The 22,628-nt window shown below is 36.4% G+C and overlaps 1 protein-coding gene across 1 annotated transcript; it reads left to right on the plus strand.

The window, feature by feature from the left end:
• Positions 1–797: 797 nt before the first annotated feature.
• On the plus strand, positions 798–22,208 carry LOC125231312. Its single transcript, XM_048136782.1, has 7 exons — positions 798–871; positions 1,349–1,498; positions 1,865–1,996; positions 2,602–2,676; positions 20,806–20,940; positions 21,302–21,356; positions 22,198–22,208. Exons 1-7 carry the CDS (start codon positions 800–802, stop codon positions 22,206–22,208), a joined length of 630 nt encoding a protein of 209 aa, XP_047992739.1. The 5' UTR covers positions 798–799.
• Positions 22,209–22,628: the final 420 nt, after the last annotated feature.

The raw sequence follows: 22,628 nt of genomic DNA on the forward strand, positions 1-22,628 counted from the left end.
ATCATCTTAACATAGATAACTATCTTAATCTTTGTCGCTACATCTTCATCGACTCCTCACTTCTCTCTTATCACGCTGTTCCTGATCCTATCTTTCAATTTCACACCACACATGCTTCTTAGAGCTCTCATTCATTGCATTCACTTCAGTTTGATCTCTTTTCTCCCACGCCCAACGTTCACTAAGTACCTATACCATACGTAATAAAAGCGGGCAACAACTCTCGTTTATGTACTAATTACAACCAAGAGTATTTTTGCAACACTTTATGGCTGCCCACAAAAGTTTTATTCCCAGAATTCACTCTCCTTTCTAATATCTATTCTATTTTTATGGTATCTTGTATCTAAACAATCGGGCCGATTTTTGAGTCTCAGGCGTTCGAATTAAGAAAATTGTCACTGAAAATAATAGGCAAGTCACCGTTTTCAACCGGTATTTTAGTGACAGTGAGACTCAAAAATCGGCCCCCAGGAGGGCGATTTGTGAATCTCGCATACGGAATATTAAGAGTAGGTATTTATCAAATTAAATATATACAAAAATCCAATGCAGATTACGTTCATTACTCATGAGCTTATACCTACCAGTATTGTTTTGATAATTCGTTTTATTCATTTCCATGAATTTAATACTTAATCGGTTTGGTGGATATACTTAGTTTAAATATTATCAAAACCATTTATTATGATCAACGAACTGTAAACCCATTAGATATTATACATATAAGCAAAAAGCATGTGTCGAACGACTATTACTTAAATTAAGTACATTGCTCGTTACTGAATGTCGTTTGATCATGGGTCATTTATTCATGCTTTACGTTTTATTTCTCATATTTTTCAGTGTGTCCAGCTCTCCTTCTGGCTATGTGAGTTCTTATAATAACTGTAAAGTATTTTTTTTTTCACATTTTGAAAATACATAGTTTTTATTTAACATGTAAAGTGACCCACCCACAGGATAGGGTGCGGTGATTTTTTTAGCCTGTCACCACACGCGGACTAAACCAGACAATAGACATAGAATTAATTAATGTTTTTAAGTTAATCTTAATTTTCAGCTCATCATTAATTTTTGAAGATATTTCTTTTCGGCAATGTACTGTAAACATGGTTGCGATGACAGTTAACATCGTTATATACATACTTGATATGAACTTTTAAAAGTAACAGTCTACGAGCGTTTAACGCTAGTGTGTTTGCATTACAGTGCGGACTGATATATTTTGTACGGTTAAAATTTAATTCCAATTCTAATTAAAATTATCTAATTAAATTTCTTATGTACTCGTAATTCGCTCATATTAGATTTACACACTGTATAAGCAATAGTACATTTGTTTTAGGGACCATTTCAATTGCACCTAACCAAGTTCGACGCGTGTCCGGGACCTAAGATCAAAAATTGTACGTATTTGGATCCCTCAGGAACGGAAATTGAAACTGGAATCCTCGTCACGAAAGTAACAGTTTTGGAAAACACAACTCCGTCTAAGGTTTGAGTCATCAGTGTTATCACGTCTCAAAAAGGGATGAATCACGCTAGAATGGAACGGAATAGAACTGGTCGATGTTTCCATTTCCATAGAAAGTGTCATTTGGCTCCTGTACCTACAAAATAAAGACATTGGCCCATTCCGTTCTATTAATAGAGTAATTCATTCTTTATCCACTTAGGGCCACTTGCACATGGTGGGTTAACCCCAGGGTTAACCCACCATTTTATATGGAATTTGACAGATGACAGCCCACTAACTTAATAATAGGTACTTAATAATAGAGTTGTGTCTGCAGCTGATTTTGGTGCTAACACAGAGGCTATAAGTGCAATCAAGTCATTTAATTTGATATTTTTATTACAGGGAAAACTATTGGTTCTGTCGAACGGTAAGGAGTTACTCCGACTCCAGATGACTAACCCTTGTAAACATCTCTTTCTCCGACCATTATTAGAAAAAATGTTTAAAGTTTCAAAAAACTGCTTGATTTTAAAGGTAACTATTTAAATATAAACTACTAATATCGTCTCCTTATTTCTCTGGGAGCAAAGAGGTAACCGTTGATAGAAAATACCAATACTTAGTACAAAGTTTTTATAACATTATGTGCCTTCCCAACACTTACGTTAGTTTCATGCAATGTAGGACTTGCATTTTGCAGGCTTCTGTGATATACCTGTGGTATTTGAAATTTTAGCGGACGTACGACATACGTACGTATACTGCGAATAGTTTTGCATGCACAAGCCATAACAAAATTCATAAGGGGTAGGTATTAAACAAAATATTTCAGGGCGTTGTTTAAACAAAATATTTCATTTGGCAGAACTAATATTTTTATTCTTCAGCTGTGTTTAAGAATAGGAGCCAACCAGATTGTTGATGCAGTGGAAAAGTTTCATCGTCTTCAACGTTTGAGCTCTTTATCTAGTAGCTGAGAACTCATTTCCCTAAAAAAATTACATCACAAATTTTGGTACTCGTAGCTACACTTCTTAAATCTATCTTTTGAGCCCTAAGAATCAATTCAGCTAAAGGAATTTTGCACAAAATACACATGCCACATAAATGCCTAGAAATAATTATCATGTATTTTTTAGGGTAACTACACCATAAAATTGAATGTGGAGGAAATGGTGGAATCTTACTTCGGTGGAAAGTTTTTCTACGGGAATGTGAGTTTTAAAACTTTATTCTACGGAAACGATTGCAACTTTTCCTGTAGTAATCTCTACATGACTATTGTTCCTAAAAATTAAACGTGATTTAATAAATAAAATGATACAGTCAAGAATATTTCGGCAATATTTTATTTAAGTAAACGTTCGATGCTAGGATGTATCTTCTCGTTTGTGACTCTGTTCCTCCTTGATAATAATTTTCCGAAGGCAGCGCATGTGGAAGTTGTTCAATTTCCATTCCTGCTTGGCCTAGCACGTCCATCATCCAATCCGAGCTCGCGCAGGCCCGCGATGGCTATTAATGGCAATTTTTAGTGAAAAAGGGTCCGGGCGATTTCAATTCCCTCCCCGCTCTGCCCATTCACGCCCTGCCGGTGGAAAACCACCTTTATTGGGCCCCAACCCGCTCTGAATCTCGAGCAATTCAGAATGTGTTTAATAGAGGACGTGTTGGGACTGAAGATGAGAGGCATAATTATGTACCTAAGTGCATACATAACATTAGGTACCTATCTCCGTACCAAGGACGATATATGTATACCGGGACTGACAAAGCTTATACAAAATAGTGTAGTCCTGACATGTATGGGCCTTTTAGAGATAAAACTACACGGCGCTGTTTCGCAGCCTGGAAGTGGCAAAAATCATATTTTCCCTAAATATGTTTGCGTGTTGTCATTTTTATAAGAGCAAATGACATATAAGTATTTCTTTATTTTAATATCACGATATCACGACAATGCACATTAAAAAAAAAGACATTTGTAGGCATCATCAGTGTAGTTATGATAGCATAGATGGCGCTTAAAAATGGAGGTACGATTCTTATTATGAATCCTATATAAATAATCCTTGTTTGTAACAGAATGTTTTAAATTGCGTTTACATGACATGAAATACATTTAGATATTAAATACAGTCAATGCCTCGGTAAACTTTACCTCTTACATTTAAAAGAATATTCAAAAATATAAATAACAGAGATGGATTGTGCAGTCTCAGTAGTTAATATTAAAAATTATTTAGTAGTTAATATTAAAATTAAAAATTATAAATAGGGATGTAAAAGTTCCCCAATGTCATATTACTAAAATTAGCATTTAGAAACAAGATTTGGAGGTGTAAAGTATCTCCAAGTGTCAAATAAAATTATGCCTAGTTATTTGTTTTTCAAGGGGGCAAATTTGATGTTTAACCGAACGTGTCAATATTGATACCCGAGCAAGTGAAAGACTCCAATATTGAACCGCGAGCGTAGCGAGAGCTTGAGCGTTGTGAGGGTTTCAAGGCACGAAGGTTACACAAACTTTGCCATTGCGTGAAACATTTTTCACCACACCAACACGAACAAAATACCTACTTAGTGTAAAATATCAAACTAGGGTGATTCCAGGATTGATGCCCCACTTTTGAAATAGCTTTATAAATCAATAATTCATCATTTTAAAGCAATTCTTCCAATGCGTATAACAATAACTATGGTCCTTAACTACAAAAGTATCGTATAAGTATTATGATATAAACTATTTATATCAACTGACAGAAATGTAATTTCTATCGAAATGATACTCTTTTAATGTAGTGTTTAGGGCAGAGCCTATGCCTCTTAAATAAAATAATAAATAATAGTATTTTATGCAACTGGTGGTTAAAAGAGGTCAAAAAAGGTGAGTGGCGTGGGTAACAATTTGAGGCGAAGCCGAAAATTGTTAATAAAGACGCCACGAGCATTTTTTGACTCAGTTAAACACCGTTGCATACAATACTTTTTCTACGACCAAGCACTTATTTTGAAAGAAAATTATAAATTCAACAAATACCTACTTTCAGTCATCTTAGTTATATAGGTGGACCGCCTACCATTTTGAATATGCAGTTCGAGTGCAAACATGAAAATAAAACTGTCTATGGTATGGTTCTTTAAAGCCTGGCCACTAAGACGAATCGAGCCGAGTTGAATCGAGTTCTATACATTTGAATGCGATTCGACGCGTCGCCAATGAACGCAGCAGAAAACGAAGGAGTCTCGACTCTGCGAATTGGTTTGTTAAGTTGGTAGCAATGTATTTACTGAACTGTAAAACAGCTATATCGTGCGACTGCTACTAAATGTTTTCAGGGTATAGACTAGATAGACTTGTCCTGACATCTTTTATGTAGGGTTTTAAAGTTCTATGCACGACCTTGTAACTCACGAATAACAGTACGGGAGTAGAAAAAATAAATAAATATTATAGGACATTTTTACACAGATTGACTGAGGCCCACGGTAAGCTCAAGAAGGCTTGTGTTGTGGGTACTCAGACAACGATATATATAATATATAAATACTTATAAACATAGAAAACATCCATGACTCGGGAACAAATATCTGTGTTCATCACACAAATAAATGCCCTTACCGGGATTCGAACCTGGGACCGCGGCGCAGCAGGCAGGGTCACTACCGACTGCGCCAGACCGGTCGTCAAAAAGGTATTTTGTTGTAAAATATTGCACAGTTTCCCATGAATATGATGAAGCAGATACAGATTCCATAATATAGTATAAGCCAATTTGCTTATCGGTCCTATTCCTATATTATTGAGACTGATATAGATGTAGATAACCATATTTATGTGGTAGTGGTAGGTAATACTTAAATACATAAGGATGTAATGATAGTGATTACTGAAAATGATTATTATAAATAGTCCTATTATTTGTGATGGGTACCATTCGATGTACCAAATAGGCCTTATTATTTACATGGTTATTTATTTTAGATTTCAGAATGTTTATGTAGGTAATAGGTAATAGTACGTTGTACTTACTAAAGATGCTGAAACAAGCCGTCATCATTCTAAATATTTTAATTACTTTATTTTTATGTAAACCTAATAATCCTAATATGAACTTTGTGAGTATAATTTGTAAAAAGTACGAGTAATGACTTATTTTTATGTGCTTAAGGAAGTATTCTCTACAAATTGTTCATTCTGCTTCAATTCAAGTATGTCCATAATCTAAATGAAGTAATGTTTAATTTTATGTATGTTATAGAATAATGTTAAATTAAATTTATGGTGAGATGACACATTTCAGGGCCCATATAAAATGAGAATAAATCCTTTACCATATGTTCAGGACCAAAACGTAAAAATTGTACAAAACTGGAAGCAAATGTAACGGGAGACACAACAATCTACATTAACTTTCAAGTTTTAAAAAAGTGTTCTCCTACTAAGGTAAATATTGTTGTGCTGCAGTTTAAACTTAATTAAATTTATCTAAACAATAAGTACAAGTGAAAAAGGTGAAAAGTTTTGGCTGTTTTATAATCATCGTTCATAGCATGAAAGTAAAAAAAAAATTTTTTTAGGGGAAAATTGTCTCATTAGCGCCAAACGGTAAAGAGATAGCAAGATTTCAAATGAATAAACCTTGCGAACATCTGTTTCTCCTCCCTATATTCACCGTTTTGTTCAATGCAACAAAAAACTGCGAAATATTAAAAGTAGGTATTTACAACACTTAGTTACAAATAAATGATGATTTGAAATTACTGGGAGTTATTGCAATTTTATTTATTTATTTCAGAACGATTATTCAAAGAAAATCGATGTTAGACGTATAGCACACGACTATTTTGCCGGCAGCTTCTTTTACGGAAACCTCACATTCAAAGCGCAATATTATAATGACGAATGCAACTTTTCATGTACAATTTTAGAAGCTGAAATGATGCCGAAGGAATAGTATGTTAATGTATTTAATTCGTGCATGTTCCGATGAGAAGAGGAACGAAAGTAAGCGGAGCAATTCGTATAACATTTGTCATCTGACCGCACGCCAATATTTTTTAAGAAAAAAAATCGACTTCTATTAGGGGGGCTGGTAAACGATGCGTGCGAATGTTTGGATTATGTAGAAATGGGGGTTGAATTGAAAAAAAAACATGTAGAAAAGGAGTATGTTTAATTTCTCATGATATACTTATACCCACCTACCACCCAACTGGACTAATTTGAGATTTTTTACATGTTTGACTTTTATAATAAACAAATACTTATGTATTATGATTTTATTTATTTATCCTTTAATTGCATATGCTTTTACCACAGCAGCAGTACTTTTGCAGTTAAACTAATGCATTGTAAAATTCGAAAATATCAGACGACATCCGGAAAATTGCGGGCCACAACTGGATGAGACTAGCTCAGGACCGGGACAAGTGGCGTACTAGAAGAGAGGCCTATGCTCAGCAGTGGGCGATAAAGGGCTGATATGATGATGATGATGATGATTGTAAAATTAATTACAAGTAAAGTTATGCGGATCCGGATCCGTCACCGGATCTTAATGTTAAGTTGATGCTTAACAATCATAATACAGTGTGGAAAGATAAGCCTGTACGGGCGTAGCACACTAGTTCGATAAATTTTATCGCATCGGTGCGTCCCTATCGCACTTACAAATGGTGGGAAAAGGACGGCCCGAGGTTATATCATTTATCGCGTGACCATGAGTGCCTAGATCTAGTGGAGGGACTAGATCTTAAATCTTTAAGATCACTCATTTGACCTAACATCAACAATATCAACATATTTTCTGTACGGCGGTGTTAAGGTTTCTCAATACGTTGTTTTTCAAATTATTTGGAAAAGCTGCTGCGTAACACAGCAAAAGGGAGTGTACAAGCTTCTAATGGGTTGGCAACGCGCATGTGACACTCCTTGAGTTGCAGGCATTCATAGGTTATGGTGACTGCTTTCATCAGGCGGACCGTATGCTTGTTTGCCACCGACGTAATACATATAAAAAAAACGATTATTTTTTAGTGCCACAGGGATCTAATTTCGGCCCTCTGCTGTTGATACTATATAATAGCTACATCGTCAGCTGCATAAAATATTGTAGATACCAACTCTATATCAAATGCTCTATGCAAATTTTTATATATTTTCATCCAAATGATATTGATCTAGCAGTCGATAAGGTTAACAATGATTGATGAAAAGATTATCAGAATAGTCCTCCACTAATGGTCTAGTGTTCATTCCATTGAAATCGAAATGTATGGTTCTTGGGTCTGGGAATCAGACAAGGACCTTCATTAATAATTTAAGCATCCAAAAATAATTGTTGTCAATGACGTGGCCGTTTGATCGACATTTTGAAAATCATGTAATGCGAGGATGATTTATATGGGATTGACAATCTTCATACTAAGAATCGTACCTCAATTTTTAGCGCCATCTATTAAATACTATCATTACTACACTGATGATGCCCACAATTTTTTTTTTTTTAATGTGTATTGAGTTTTTTGAAAATGATATTGTTTGATTGAAAATTATATTATAATAAAGAAATATGTCATTTGTTCTTATAAAAAACAAAAACATGACTTTTACCACTTCCAGACTGCGAAACAGCGCTATCTAGTGTTATCGCTAATAGACCCATACATTTTAGGGGTACACTTTTTTGTACGGGCTTTATCAGTTCAGGTATATATCGTCCTTGATGTAATGGAACTGTTTTTTACTAAGTATTTTATATATAAGTACACGCAATATATTTTGGGGAATACGATAGACATTGACATTTTTATGTTGGCATTTTCAAGTTGTGTGCACGACCCTGTACCTAAATGACAAGTACCTACGCGAGTAGAAAAATATAATACAGCAGTTCTCAAAAAGTTTGTACATAGCCACGTTAGCAAATTTTAATTGATCCTATTTTATTACCAACATTTAAGTAGTGATATAAGTCGAAGGAGTAATTGTTATAATTAAGGTAATATAGATACTAGAGAACCTTAATAACCAAATAAAACTTACTAAAATCTCAATTCATGAAATAAATCTTGGTAACAAAAAAGGAATAAAATAAAAACAAATTTAACTTTTTCCTTAATTTTTGTACAAACTTTTCGAGAACTGCTGAATTTAATAGGTAGGTACTTTAGGCAGGCAATACTTATCATATATGGGTTAAAAAGATTTAGTAAAAACGTCACTTCTGTGGACAATATTATAAAAGTTAACGACTCTGGTACATTCGTATCCCGTTTTTCGTATTTGAGTGTCAAGAACTAAAAAAATGTTTCCCGTCATTAGAATGTAGTCTAAAAATTAGCACTAGATTTTCTTAACTTTTGTAATGTCCACAGGAGAGATATAACCAATTACCCATACATTAAAATATATATATTATAATAGATGTAATAAATGTAATGATAGTAGTTACTGCGAATTCGTTCAGGTAATTGACCATTCGATATAACAAAAAGGCCATAACATTCATATTCATCCTGATTTTTGATTATGCTGTGGTACTTACCTACATTTTTGTAATCATGCTGAAACGAGTTCTTACAATTCTTAATATTTTAGTTGCTTTCTTTTTATGTAAACCTAATGCGAATTTTGTGAGTATAATCTGTAGTATTAATTATATTATTTGTGAGTATTAATTATTATGTACATTATTACTCAGCAAATACACAATGAAAACAGTGATTGCTACAGTTATAATTTTGTTTACATTATTTTTCGTGATTTCTATAAAAACATAATTTTTAAGAAAAAAAAACCGTCGCCTTTCGGGTTCTGGTGAAAGTTACTTGCGAATGTTGGATTATGTAGAAATGTGTAGGTATTTTTTAAAACTGCTTTTAATGCTTTAATTATTAGATGGCAACATAAATGAATATACGTATAACGTTAAGATTTGAGGAGTTTCCTCAATTCCTCATGAATCCGATATTATATTATAAGAAATCGAAGCTTGACAAACTTTGACTTGAAAACTCAATATGCTTTATAACAAACATAACTAAATAAATAAATGTCACTGTTCTGAACTTAAATGCATGCTTTTCTTGCAAAAATACCAAAGTCACTTATGAGTGTGCCGTTCAGATTTGAGGAGTACGGTTCTGACTATCATCAGCAGTTCCACTGCACCAAATGTCACTGTTCTGGACGCAAGTGCATGCTGTTCTTATAAAAATACCAAAGTCACTATAAGCGTGCCGTTCAGATTTGAGGAGTTCGGTTCTGACCATCAGCAGTTCCACTGTACCAAATGTCACTGTTCTAGACGTAAGCGCTTGCTGTTCTTATAAAAATGGCAAAGTCACTATAAGCGTGCCGTTCAGATTTGAGGAGTTCGGTTCTGACCATCATCAGCAATTCCGCTGCACCAAATGTCACTGTTCTGGATGAAAGTGCATGCTGTTCTTATAAAAATACCAAAGTCACTATAAGCGTGCCGTTCAGATTTGAAGAGTTCTATTCTGGCCATCATCAGCAGTTCCACTGCACCAAATGTCACTGTTCCGTACCTAAATGCATGCTGTTCCTTTAAAAACACAAAAATCACTATATGTATGCCTTTCAGATTCGAGGAGTTCCCTCGATTTCTCCAGGATCCCATCATCAGAACTGGGTTCTGAGAAAAATGGGACCAATCTGTATGCATATACATTCAATTAAAAAAAAAATTTCAAAATCGGTCCAGTAACGACGGAGATATCGAGGAACAAACATTAAAAAAAATAAAAAAATAAAAAAAAAAACATACAGACGACTTGATAACCGTCCTTCTTGAGATATGAGGCGACGGTTAAAAAACCGGCCGGATACATCTAGGTTCCGGACATTTTTGTTTCCTCCTAGTCGCGATTCTAGACAATATTTATTCCACGCAGCTGAAGTTTACCACATGCGATATTCATCACAGTCATTATTTCTACACGATCTTGACTCTACCTAGTCGCGATTTCACACAATATTGTTTCCACACAACTGAAGTTTACCACATTCGCTATTCATCACAGTCATTACTTCTACACGATCTTGAGTCTAGCTAGTCGCGGTTTCACACAATATTTATTCCACGCAGCTGAAGTTTACCACATGCGTTATTTTTCACAGTCATTATCTCTACACAATCTTGACTCTACCTAGTCGCGATTCTACGCAATATTGTTTCCACACAACTGAAGTTTACCGCAGTCGTTATTCATCACAGTCATTACTTCTACACGATCTTGACTCTACCTAGTCGCGATTTCACACAATATTTATTCCACGCAACTGAAGTTTACCACATTCGTTATTCTTCACACAATTATATTTCTATACAACACCCTATGCAGCGTCGACTCAGGACAGGACACTTGTATAAGCTTCAAATCTTCAATAGGCTACTTGCCTCCAAGTCAAATCAGCTTCTTTTTAAGAACTGTCAAAACGAATTTGAACGACTTGCTATAATATGGAATTTATATGAAATCGAATTGAGTGACGTCACGGTCAACTCAGTTACTTTATATATTTCTACCTGACTTATTAAATAGAAATTGGATTTAAAAATAACTTCTGTCCATGCTTTTCGTATAAAACTATCTGATGCTTTATTTCGTGCATGGTATAAAATATTTTATTTTAACTACAGTCAAGTTCCCTATTGTTTGACATGCACTGCACGCCACAAGCCCCGCTCCGAGCTACGAGTATAAAGGTCTTTGCCCACTAGACCGTACCATACCATGACCGTGCTAGGAGCGTATCCGGCACGGAATTTTACGCGATACCTTGCCCACTGAAATGTATCGACGGCGTCTCTTATCCGTATGGACCCCGTATGCACGTACTAAAGTCTTTGCTCATTACACCGTACCATACCATGACCGTACCATGAGCGTGTCAGACAAAAACATATTCTTTGTATGAAAAGGTATGAGACCTTACCCACTAGCCCGTTCCGTCGCCATCGCGTGCCATGCACAGCGCGTATCCGCGCCGTCAAAAATATTCTCGCCGACAATAGTTGCCGGGCCGCGCATGGCACGCGACGGGCACGGTCGGTGACGGAACGGGCTAGTAGTTGTACTAATATGTATTCTGTGCTAGTGGACAAAGTCTTATACGTTTTCATACAAAGAATATTTTTTGGACGGATAACGCTCCTAGCATGATCATGGTATGGTACGGTCTAGTGGGCAAAGACCTTAACGAGTATACAAGCTCAATATGAGCGTGTACTCAGGCCTGACACTTAAAAAAGTAGCATCTTGAGCGTTTCTACATAGAGAGTAGGTAAATGAGTTAATTGAATCCGAACGAAGCGACGAATCCTAAACTTGAATTCTAAACATACTTACTGAAATGTTTCAAATGAAAAGAGTTAACGCGTCGTCATGTGTTCATTCTGGTTTAAATGTGTGTTTTATTAAATAATATTATTGTTAATGTTTTTTGTGTAACGTGTGTACCTACTACTTAACGTGTGGTACTTAATTTTAGGGCCCATTTAAAATGCGAATAATTTCATTTGACATATGTTCTGGACCAAAACGTAAAAACTGTACTAAAGTGGCGGCAAACATAACAAGCGACACAACAATCTACTTTCACGTTCAAGTTCTAAAAACGTGCTCTCCTACTAAGGTAAATATTTTTTTCTACTCCAGCACTTAAATCTGTCAATTAGATTATTGTCAGCGGTATCCAAATTAAGTTCATTTGAGTAACGATGAGAAAGTCTATTTGTCTATAGGTTCATAGGATTACTGCTAGCAGTAATCATATGAATATAGGAGTTCATTTAATTTTTTTTAAAAAGCACAACTTCCATTTATCAGGTATGTTTTCATTTACAGTAATAAGTAACTTTTAATAAATAATATAATATTTAGGTTCATAATTTAAATCAAGATGAAAAAATAAACTTAAATGCGTTTTACATATTAGATATTGCAAAACAAAGGTAAAAATCATAAGTTTATCCAATAATTTTACATTCGACATTTAAATATTCTTGAACGCAACCACATTTTTCGTAATTGAAAACCGGCTTATTTTCTATTTCTCTTGTCTATGGTATGTTTGACATTTGTAAACTTATCACGAAACTATTTGAACTATTTCGGTGGTGTGTAGTTTGTTTTAATTCGACGTTATTGTGCAAAAACATAAGTAATTATGAGTGATTCTGGTGAAAAATTCGCTTCCGAAGAAATCAAGGCTATGGGCGCTCAAAGTGACTGACAATTTGTTACATGAAAAGTCAGATAAAGCGTACCAAAAATGTTATGATTGTTTTGACATGGAAATTGCAAAAAAATGTTTCAACTTTCTCTGAAACGGCGTTGTTGGCATATTTTGAAGAATTGTGCAACAAGTTCTCGCCATCAACATTGTGGACAGAATACTCAATGCTACGACGATCCACACAAATATTCCCATAAGTAACTAACCCATTTTATTATTCTCGAATAGGTATGTATGTGGCTGTCGTAGAAAAAGTATAGTATACAATCGTAACATTATGAAGGCTATAAAAGTCTCGTACCTTACTTAGGCCACTCGGCAAGCCTTCGTGGCCTAACCGCGGTACTCAACTTTTATAGCCTTCATAACGTTACCGTTATATAATATACTATAGTGTTGTTGTCGTAGCCCCCTTATTCATAAACGTTCACTAAAGTTAAAGACCCTTTCTATCACACCAATACGTCGGAAAGGCATAAAGATTTTTATTATTTTTATCGTCTTTAGGCGCTGGTCGTTCTGAACCGTCGACGTCTGTAGTAGCGTCCGGACCGGACGTCGCACGCGGCGGCAGCCAAGAACGACCAATCCCAAATATAAATTTACGAACATATCGACGTCCCCCTGGACGTCGCCGTCAACAGTTCAGACTAGCGCCTTAGTGAAAGTTTATAAATAAGGGGGTTATTGTTTAGACAATAATAAGTAAAGTGTGACATAAAAGAGTACTTTCAGAAGTAAATTTCTGTCTTAAATTGCATTCTGAACTTGATTATATACGGTGTCTCTAAAACCAACGCCAAAATGAAATGTAGTGATAGGCAATTTCATTAAGTGAATCTGATCTTAATTATAATGTCATTGTTTTCGAGAGATATATCATAGACGATCAACCAAATCTTGGCACTACAAAATGGCGACAATAGTATATTATATAATGGTAACGTTATGAAGGCTATAAAAGTTGAGTACCGCGGTTAGGTCACGAGGCTTGCCGAGTGGCCTAAGTAAGGTACGAGACTTTTATAGCCTTCATAATGTTACGATTGTATACTATACTTTTTCTACGACAGCCAAATACATACCTATTCGAGAATAATAAAATGGGTTACTTACCTACTTGATATAATGAATGAGAACATTTGTGTGGATCTTAGCATTGAGTATTCTGTCCACAATGTTGATGGCGAGAACTTGTTGCACAATTCTTCAAAATATGCCAACAACGCCGGTCAGAGAAAGTTGAAACATTTTTTTGCAATTTCCATGTCAAAACAATCATAACATTTTTGGTACGCTTTATCTGACTTTTCATGTACCTAACAAATTGTCAGTCAATTTGAGCGCCCATAGCCTTGATTTCTTCGGAAGTGCATTTTTCACCAGAATCACTCATAATTACTTAAGTATTTGCACAATAACGTCGAATTAAAACAAACTACACACCACCGAAATAGTTCAAATATAGTTTCGTGAAAAGTTTACAAATGTCAAACATACCATAGACTAGAGAAATAGAAAATAAGCCGGTTTTTAATTACGAAAAATGTGGTTGCGTTCAAGAATATTTAAATGTCGAATGTAAAATTATTGGATAAACTTATGATTTTTACCTTTGTTTTGCAATATCTAATATGTAAAACGCATTTAAGTTTATTTTTTCATCTTGATTTAAATTATGAACCTAAATATTATATTATTTATAAAAAAGTTACTTATTACTGTAAATGAAAACATACCTGATAAATGGAAGTTGTGCTTTAAAATAAAAATTAACAGAACTCCTATATGCATATGATTACTGCTAGCAGTAATCATATGAACCTATAGACAAATAAACTTTCTTATCGTTACTCAAATGAACTTAATTTGGATACCGCTGGCAATAATCTAATTGACAGATTTAAGTGCTGGAGTAGAAAAATATTTTAGGACTTCCGGCCGAGCGTCAATCGCGGTCTGACGTGCTATTAGCGGTTAAAATCTGAAAATTAGTTTATTTTCCTAATTTACTGCTCAGATCTGGGTAGTGTGTTATTGTGGTGTTGGGTGAAGGTGGTAAGTGGTGTTTTGTGTTGTCCTGTTTGTAGATTTACTGTAATTTTGTAGTAAATTTTTTCACACTTTGTGCGGGTAGGACCCGCCATGGGCGATGAGAGCCCCGGCGATCCGGGGGGGTCGAACGAAAATTTTCTTTCGGCTCCCCCATCGCCGGCAGCTTTTATTACGGTAAAAGGTAATGCTGTGGATACGGAAATGAGGGAAAGTAGGAAAGGAGACGGAAAAATCGTAAACAGAAAACAAAGAAATCTAACAATGACTCGTACTCTCGATCTAGATCGCGCTCATCCCCGTCTGAGTCAGACCGGGAAATAGGACTTAAAAATACGTTTTCGGCTTTACCAATGTCCGATTCCCAAGACTCGGTGCTTGATCTTGGACAAAAAAGTAGAGAATCACAAATTATAACCCCGACGAATACAACCCCGCCCACCCCCTACAGACGTCTCCCCCGGTATCACAAACTGAAAGTCTACCCCGACTCCTTCGTTGGTGGTCACGGACAGGAAAATGTACACAAAGAATGATCCTGGTCCATTCACCGTACACGTGCAATATAACAGTGAATCCCCAGGCGCTACGCTGCACCCTGTGACCTTCGGACAATTTTTACATAGCCATCATAGGGAATTTCCAAACGTGGTTGACGGATCCGTCAAAGGTTTAGGACGAAACAGGGTGTCCGTCAGTTTTCACACGGCGGAAGATGCAAATAACTTCTTATTATCGAACACCGTCGCAAATAAAAAGTATAAAGTGTTTATCCCGGCATTTAATGTAACCAGAGTAGGAATCGTCAGAGGAATACCAACTGAATGGACACCAGAGGATATTCAAAATTTCATTAAGGTCCCTGCCGGGTGTGGCCCAATAATCAAATCTAGGCGCCTTAATTTCAAAAAAAACAACTATCAGGACGGTACGTTCAAGTGGTTCCCATCGGAAACGGTGGTGTTAACCTTTGACGGTCAGGTCTTGCCCAAAAGGATATTCGCTTGTTTCAACTCTTTCCAGGTGGAGGTATACACGTTTCCCACAACACAATGCCACAATTGTTGTAGATACGGACACACAAAAATGACGTGCCGATCAGCTCCTCGCTGTTTCCGCTGCGGTGGTAATCATACGGGTGACAAATGCGAAGAAGATAGCGGTATTACAAAATGTGTGAACTGTAGGGGTGAATCCGGCCATCCTGCGACTAGTAAGGCTTGTCCCGAATACACTAGACAGTGTAATATTAAAAAAACTATGTCAGAGAGTAATATTTCCTATTCAGAAGCAAACAAAATCCATCCTACATTAGGTAAGTCATATGCAAACGTGGTAACATCTTCGGCAACGAACACAACTTCACATAAAAAAACTGTATTCTTGAAACCTCGTTCTCCACCTCCTACCCGCAAAGGCTACGATAAAGCTGCCCATATGGCCCTCATTAATGAAGAAGCAGATTCCTTGCCCAATGGATCAACGTTAAACAATCCATATGCCTCATCACCTTCGGAAATTATTATTGCCCTACTCACACAAATCGTATCTACCATTTCGAAATCGAAATGGTCCCCATCGAACAATTTGATGTCCCACGTTGCCTCTTTCCTTCCTTTACTTTCCTCTTTTATTTCAACTTTCAATAATGGATCAGTTGATCCTACAGTGGAACATTCGGAGCATCCTCAGTAAAAAACACGATTTAACTTTTTTAATTAACAAATATAAACCTAAGATCCTTGCACTGTCAGAAATATGGCTCAAGCCGGAGACAAACTTCCGAATCCCAGGATTCGTCAACATCCGTGACGATAGACAAGATGGTTACGCCGGCTGTGCTATATTAATTAAAGATAATATTACATTTAAAGTAATTTCAGTCCCCCCAGTTGAAGGTTTACATATTGTCGTTATACAAATTAAAAAATATACTCTTGTATCTCTCTACATACCAGACCCTTCGAAATTTATTTTGGATGAACTATTATTAATTTTACAATCCCTACCTCCCCCATTACTAGTACTGGGGGATTTTAACTGTCATAATCAGGTATGGGGCAGTGGTAAGACTGAACCTGAAGGCATTCGGCTACTTAAAATAATTGACGAATGCAACCTGTGCATTCTGAACTCCGGTTCTGCCACTAGACGCACACGCCCCAGCGAAGTTAAAAGCGCGGTAGATGTTTCATTGTGTTCACCCGATTTAGCTTCCCTATTGACATGGGAAGTTCTAGATTCATCTTTTGGAAGTGATCATTTCCCCATTTTAATAGATTTTCCACCTTTGGATCTTAAAAATAAAAGCCCAATGGTTCCTCTTCTCAAATTTAATATAATCACTGACAGATGGAAGGAGTTTAAAGATAATCAAGCTGATTTTGGTTCATTACTGATTCCTATTTCTCCTGATAGAATTGAGGACTGTGCCATGTCTTTTACGAAAGCTCTTAATAAATGTGCGGAAACCGTTTTTCCGTTTAAAAATGCAGCATCTGATAAAATTCCGTCCCCCCATGGTGGGACCAGCAGTGCACCAATAAAGTTAAAGAAAGGAAAAATGCTGAAAAACAATATCGGTTAAATCTCACCCAAGATAACTACCAATTGCTTAACAAAATATCAGCTGAAACTAAGTTATTTCTGCGGTCTAAGAAGAAGGAAGGATGGAAATCATTTTGTGCATCTATTTCCCCTACCACTCCATCGGGCATAGTGTGGAAAAACATCCGAAAATACAGAGGCTCTAAAAACCTGACTTCTTATACCCACCCAACCTCCCCTGAATGGGCTGATGATTTCATGGATATGCTGGCTCCTCAATATGCTCCGAATGAACTGGAGACTAATTTTGGGTACTGCCTAAATTCTCCTGAACCTCTTGATTCTCCATTTACGATCGTAGAATTAAAAAACGTCTTAAGTTCTGTGAGTGATTCCACTCCTGGGCTGGATGGTATTCCCTATTCCTTCCTATGTAATTCCAATGATCAATTTTTGCAGTATTACTTAGATCTGGTTAATACTATTTTCATTTCTGGTTACATACCCGAATCGTGGCGACCTCAATTAGTTATGCCTATTCATAAGACCAACAAAGATCCATCAGACCCACGTTCATACCGTCCTATAGCTCTGTCATCAGTTTTGTTAAAGATTATGGAACACCTAGTTAAGAATCGATTGGAGTGGTTTGTGGAGGGGAATGATTTATTGGCCAGGTCACAGTACGGTTTCAGGAAGGGAAGAAGTACCTCCGATAGCCTTGGTATATTTACAACCGATATTCGATTGGCCTTTTCTCGTAATAAATCAGTGGTCGCGGCATTCCTTGATATAACAGCTGCATATGATAATGTTCAGCTTCCCTCTCTCAGGAAGAAACTTCATGAGCTGAGAGTTCCGGCGAGACTGAGCAGTTTCATTATGTTAATGCTGTGCGATCGACACATTACATTTCGTGGCAATTGTAATACAATATCGCCATCTAGAAATGTCTGGAAGGGCCTACCCCAAGGGTCAGTGCTTAGCCCCCTTTTATTTAATATTTATACTTCTGATTTGGAACGACATGTTGGACAATCGAATATCCTCCAATATGCTGACGACATTCTTCTTTTCTTCAGCGACTCTAATATAGAAAGAGCGGCTGAAGCAGTCTCAACGTCATTAGAGTCTCTTAATGTGTGGTTGGAAGAACACGGTCTTGATTTGTCCACAGAAAAAAGTAATATTGTCATCTTCTCTAGGAAACGTAGGATTCCGGATGTTTCAATAACAGTTAAAAATAACCCAATCCCAATAAAATCCCAAATTAAGTTTTTAGGACTGATATTAGACTCAAAACTTACAGGATTACCACACTGCGAATATGTAGCTACAAGATGTGAACGGAATATTAACATTCTTAGATGCTTATCCGGAGTACTCGTATGGTGGGGAGCACATCCGTTTTCCCTGAAGCTTTTATATAATACAATTATCAGAAGTGTGTTAGACTATGGGACATACTTATTGGAGCCAGCTAGTAAGGTGGGTATAGGCTATCTAGATCGCGTCCAAGCTAAGGCACTCCGGGTAATACTAGGGGCTATGAGATCAAGTCCAATTAATGCTATGCAGGTGGAGTGTTTGGACCCTCCCCTTGATCTTCGCCGACAGTATTTGTCTGACCGATATTTGTTTCGAGTTTTACAATACACGACCCATCCCATGTACTATAAAATTAAATTACTAGAGGAATATGCTCGTAGAAACAAATATTGGGTAAACAAACGCCCTCCATGTCTGGTCAATAGCTTCCGAAAATTCAATAACATCCGGGATCCTGTACTACACCACTCTCTGAAACTTCCAGTATTTGAACACCCATATGAAACGGTTATACTTCGCCCTCGGGTACTACTAGATTTTAAAATCCCAAAAAATGATCCTCTGGCAAATGTTCGTTCCAGATCTATCCTAGGGGAAGAGTGGGCGGAGTGGCACACACTGTACTCTGATGCCTCTAAACTATCACCTCAGGGCTGCGTTGGGGTTGGAACTTATCACACCCAATATGAAATCGTCCAAAAGACAAAATGTCCACCAGAGTCTTCGGTGTTTACTGGGGAATGTCTAGGCATTCTTAAGTGTCTGGAATATATTCTCCTGGGAAGGCTTAGCCGTTCTATTATCTTTTCTGATTCCCGTAGTGCCTTAGAAGCACTATTGACAAATCCTTTCTCCTCTAAGTTACACAGCCCACTCACTTTCCTAATTAAAGAAGCATTAATACTCTGTAACAAAAGAAAGCTGGAAGTGGTGTTGGCTTGGATTCCAGGTCACGCTGGTATAGTGGGCAATGAAAGGGCGGACCAAATAGCTAAAGAGGCAGTAGTGCATGGCGATAAGTTCCCGTTTAAAAATTATTGTTACGATCTTTTATCCTTACCAAAAGTTTATTTATATAACTCCTGGAAATCGCGTTGGAGATCGGGTACTAGAACAAAAGCACGCCACTATTATAAAATACAACCAGACATCCCTCACAAGCCATGGTTCTCTAAATTAACTTTAAAAAAATCATCAACTTCCTCAATCATCCGTATGAGACTTGGCCATTGCGGTTCTGCAGTATTTCTTAAAAAACTTAGAATACATGACACGTCTGTATGTGAGTGCGGTCTAGAAGAGGGTACATTAAATCACATTCTATTATCTTGTCCTCGCCTAGATCATAAACAATTATATCGTGGTTTGATAAAACAAAAAATTCCGTTACCCACACACGTATACTCCCTTCTGTCGTTTAACCCACGAGTATTTAGATTTATAGCAATATTTTTAGAGACTAATAAACTCAAAATCTAACAAATAACATGATGTTTTAACCCTTTAAAGTAAGTATTTGTTTTAATTGGTAACTCACACACTAATATCCGTAGTCGGTAGGTATTATGAATTGTACTAACCCTTTATAAATTCTATCATCTAACAATTATTTTTCAGCCCAGTTCTGAGTCTGCCAATAATAATTGAATTTCTTCTTCGTAATCTTTTCCTTTATTATATTGACGTGAAGCTGGCAAAAATGTCTTAAGACGATTGCCATAACATAAAAAAAAAAAAAAAAAAATATTTTAAATGTAGGGCTTACCGGCCTATTGTCTACAACTCTGCATGAAACGCATACCTTCCTAAACCATGACGTTGGCCGAATCATCGACGAGCCATAACACTTAAAATTGGTTGAAAATGTAGGGGCTAAGGTTTAATTCCCATAGAAAATTTAAATTTCGCGCCATTTTTTAGTGCCAATGCCAAGATTTGGTTCACCGTCTATACACATACACACACACTGAAATGTTTCCTTATTGTCACTGAAATCTAATGTTTCCATTTTATGCACAACAACCGATCATCGACTACCAGTCACCACCCTACCAAACGTCGTATCAAAATAACATGATAGATAACTTTGACTCGGATGATTTGAGTCAAATCAGCTTCGGATGTGAATAAAAAAATATGTTTCTAGGGGAAAATTGTTTCACTGGCGCCAAACGGTGAGGAGCTAGCAAGATATCATATGAATACACCTTGTGAACATCACTTTCTCCGCCCAATGCTCACCACTTTGTTCAATGCAACAAAAAACTGTGAAATATTAAAGGTAAGTTAAAATAAATACTTAAGTTTAAGCAAGACTAAGGTAAATAAAGCTTTAAGTGATTTATTTATTTCTACCCTTTTTTAATAATCTTACTAGTTGACTGTGCTGCCGTGGTGCTGCCTACCTATACTTGGCTTCGTATGTACATACCTATGTATTATGTATGTATAGGTTTGGAGATGTGATTTCATCTTCCAAAACTGTTTCAACTGGCACCGCAGCTCTCACTTAGAAACTGGAGACTTTAGGAAATCTGTTAGTAAAAAAAAATCTAAGTCACTTCTGTCCAGAGCCAGAGCAGTGCACAGAGTTTGTCAATTCTGTTATTCTGACTGAACTGTTATTTGTACATTTATTTCAGAACGATTATTCGATGAAAATCGATGTTGGGCGTATGGCTAACGATTATTTCGGAGGTAAATTCTTTTACGGAAACCAAACATTCCGAACGCAATATTACAATGAGGAATGCAACTGTGACAAATCCTTTCTCCTCTAAGTTACACAGCCCACTCACTTTCCTAATTAAAGAAGCATTAATACTCTGTAACAAAAGAAAGCTGGAAGTGGTGTTGGCTTGGATTCCAGGTCACGCTGGTATAGTGGGCAATGAAAGGGCGGACCAAATAGCTAAAGAGGCAGTAGTGCATGGCGATAAGTTCCCGTTTAAAAATTATTGTTACGATCTTTTATCCTTACCAAAAGTTTATTTATATAACTCCTGGAAATCGCGTTGGAGATCGGGTACTAGAACAAAAGCACGCCACTATTATAAAATACAACCAGACATCCCTCACAAGCCATGGTTCTCTAAATTAACTTTAAAAAAATCATCAACTTCCTCAATCATCCGTATGAGACTTGGCCATTGCGGTTCTGCAGTATTTCTTAAAAAACTTAGAATACATGACACGTCTGTATGTGAGTGCGGTCTAGAAGAGGGTACATTAAATCACATTCTATTATCTTGTCCTCGCCTAGATCATAAACAATTATATCGTGGTTTGATAAAACAAAAAATTCCGTTACCCACACACGTATACTCCCTTCTGTCGTTTAACCCACGAGTATTTAGATTTATAGCAATATTTTTAGAGACTAATAAACTCAAAATCTAACAAATAACATGATGTTTTAACCCTTTAAAGTAAGTATTTGTTTTAATTGGTAACTCACACACTAATATCCGTAGTCGGTAGGTATTATGAATTGTACTAACCCTTTATAAATTCTATCATCTAACAATTATTTTTTCAGCCCAGTTCTGAGTCTGCCAATAATAATTGAATTTCTTCTTCGTAATCTTTTCCTTTATTATATTGACGTGAAGCTGGCAAAAATGTCTTAAGACGATTGCCATAACATAAAAAAAAAAAAAAAAAAAAAAAAAAATATTTTAAATGTAGGGCTTACCGGCCTATTGTCTACAACTCTGCATGAAACGCATACCTTCCTAAACCATGACGTTGGCCGAATCATCGACGAGCCATAACACTTAAAATTGGTTGAAAATGTAGGGGCTAAGGTTTAATTCCCATAGAAAATTTAAATTTCGCGCCATTTTTTAGTGCCAATGCCAAGATTTGGTTCACCGTCTATACACATACACACACACTGAAATGTTTCCTTATTGTCACTGAAATCTAATGTTTCCATTTTATGCACAACAACCGATCATCGACTACCAG

This window comes from Leguminivora glycinivorella, chromosome 1 (genome assembly GCF_023078275.1).
Source record: "Leguminivora glycinivorella isolate SPB_JAAS2020 chromosome 1, LegGlyc_1.1, whole genome shotgun sequence".
Lineage (NCBI taxonomy): Eukaryota > Metazoa > Arthropoda > Insecta > Lepidoptera > Tortricidae > Leguminivora > Leguminivora glycinivorella.

Bases quoted from the DNA above. Each gene is read 5' to 3' on its own strand.
- LOC125231312 (XM_048136782.1), top strand. From the start codon at position 800: ATGGGTCATTTATTCATGCTTTACGTTTTATTTCTCATATTTTTCAGT. The intron at 872-1,348 runs GTGAGTTCTTAT...CATTTGTTTTAG, and splicing joins CCAGCTCTCCTTCTGGCTAT to GGACCATTTCAATTGCACCT. The intron at 1,499-1,864 runs GTTTGAGTCATC...TTTTTATTACAG, and splicing joins AAAACACAACTCCGTCTAAG to GGAAAACTATTGGTTCTGTC.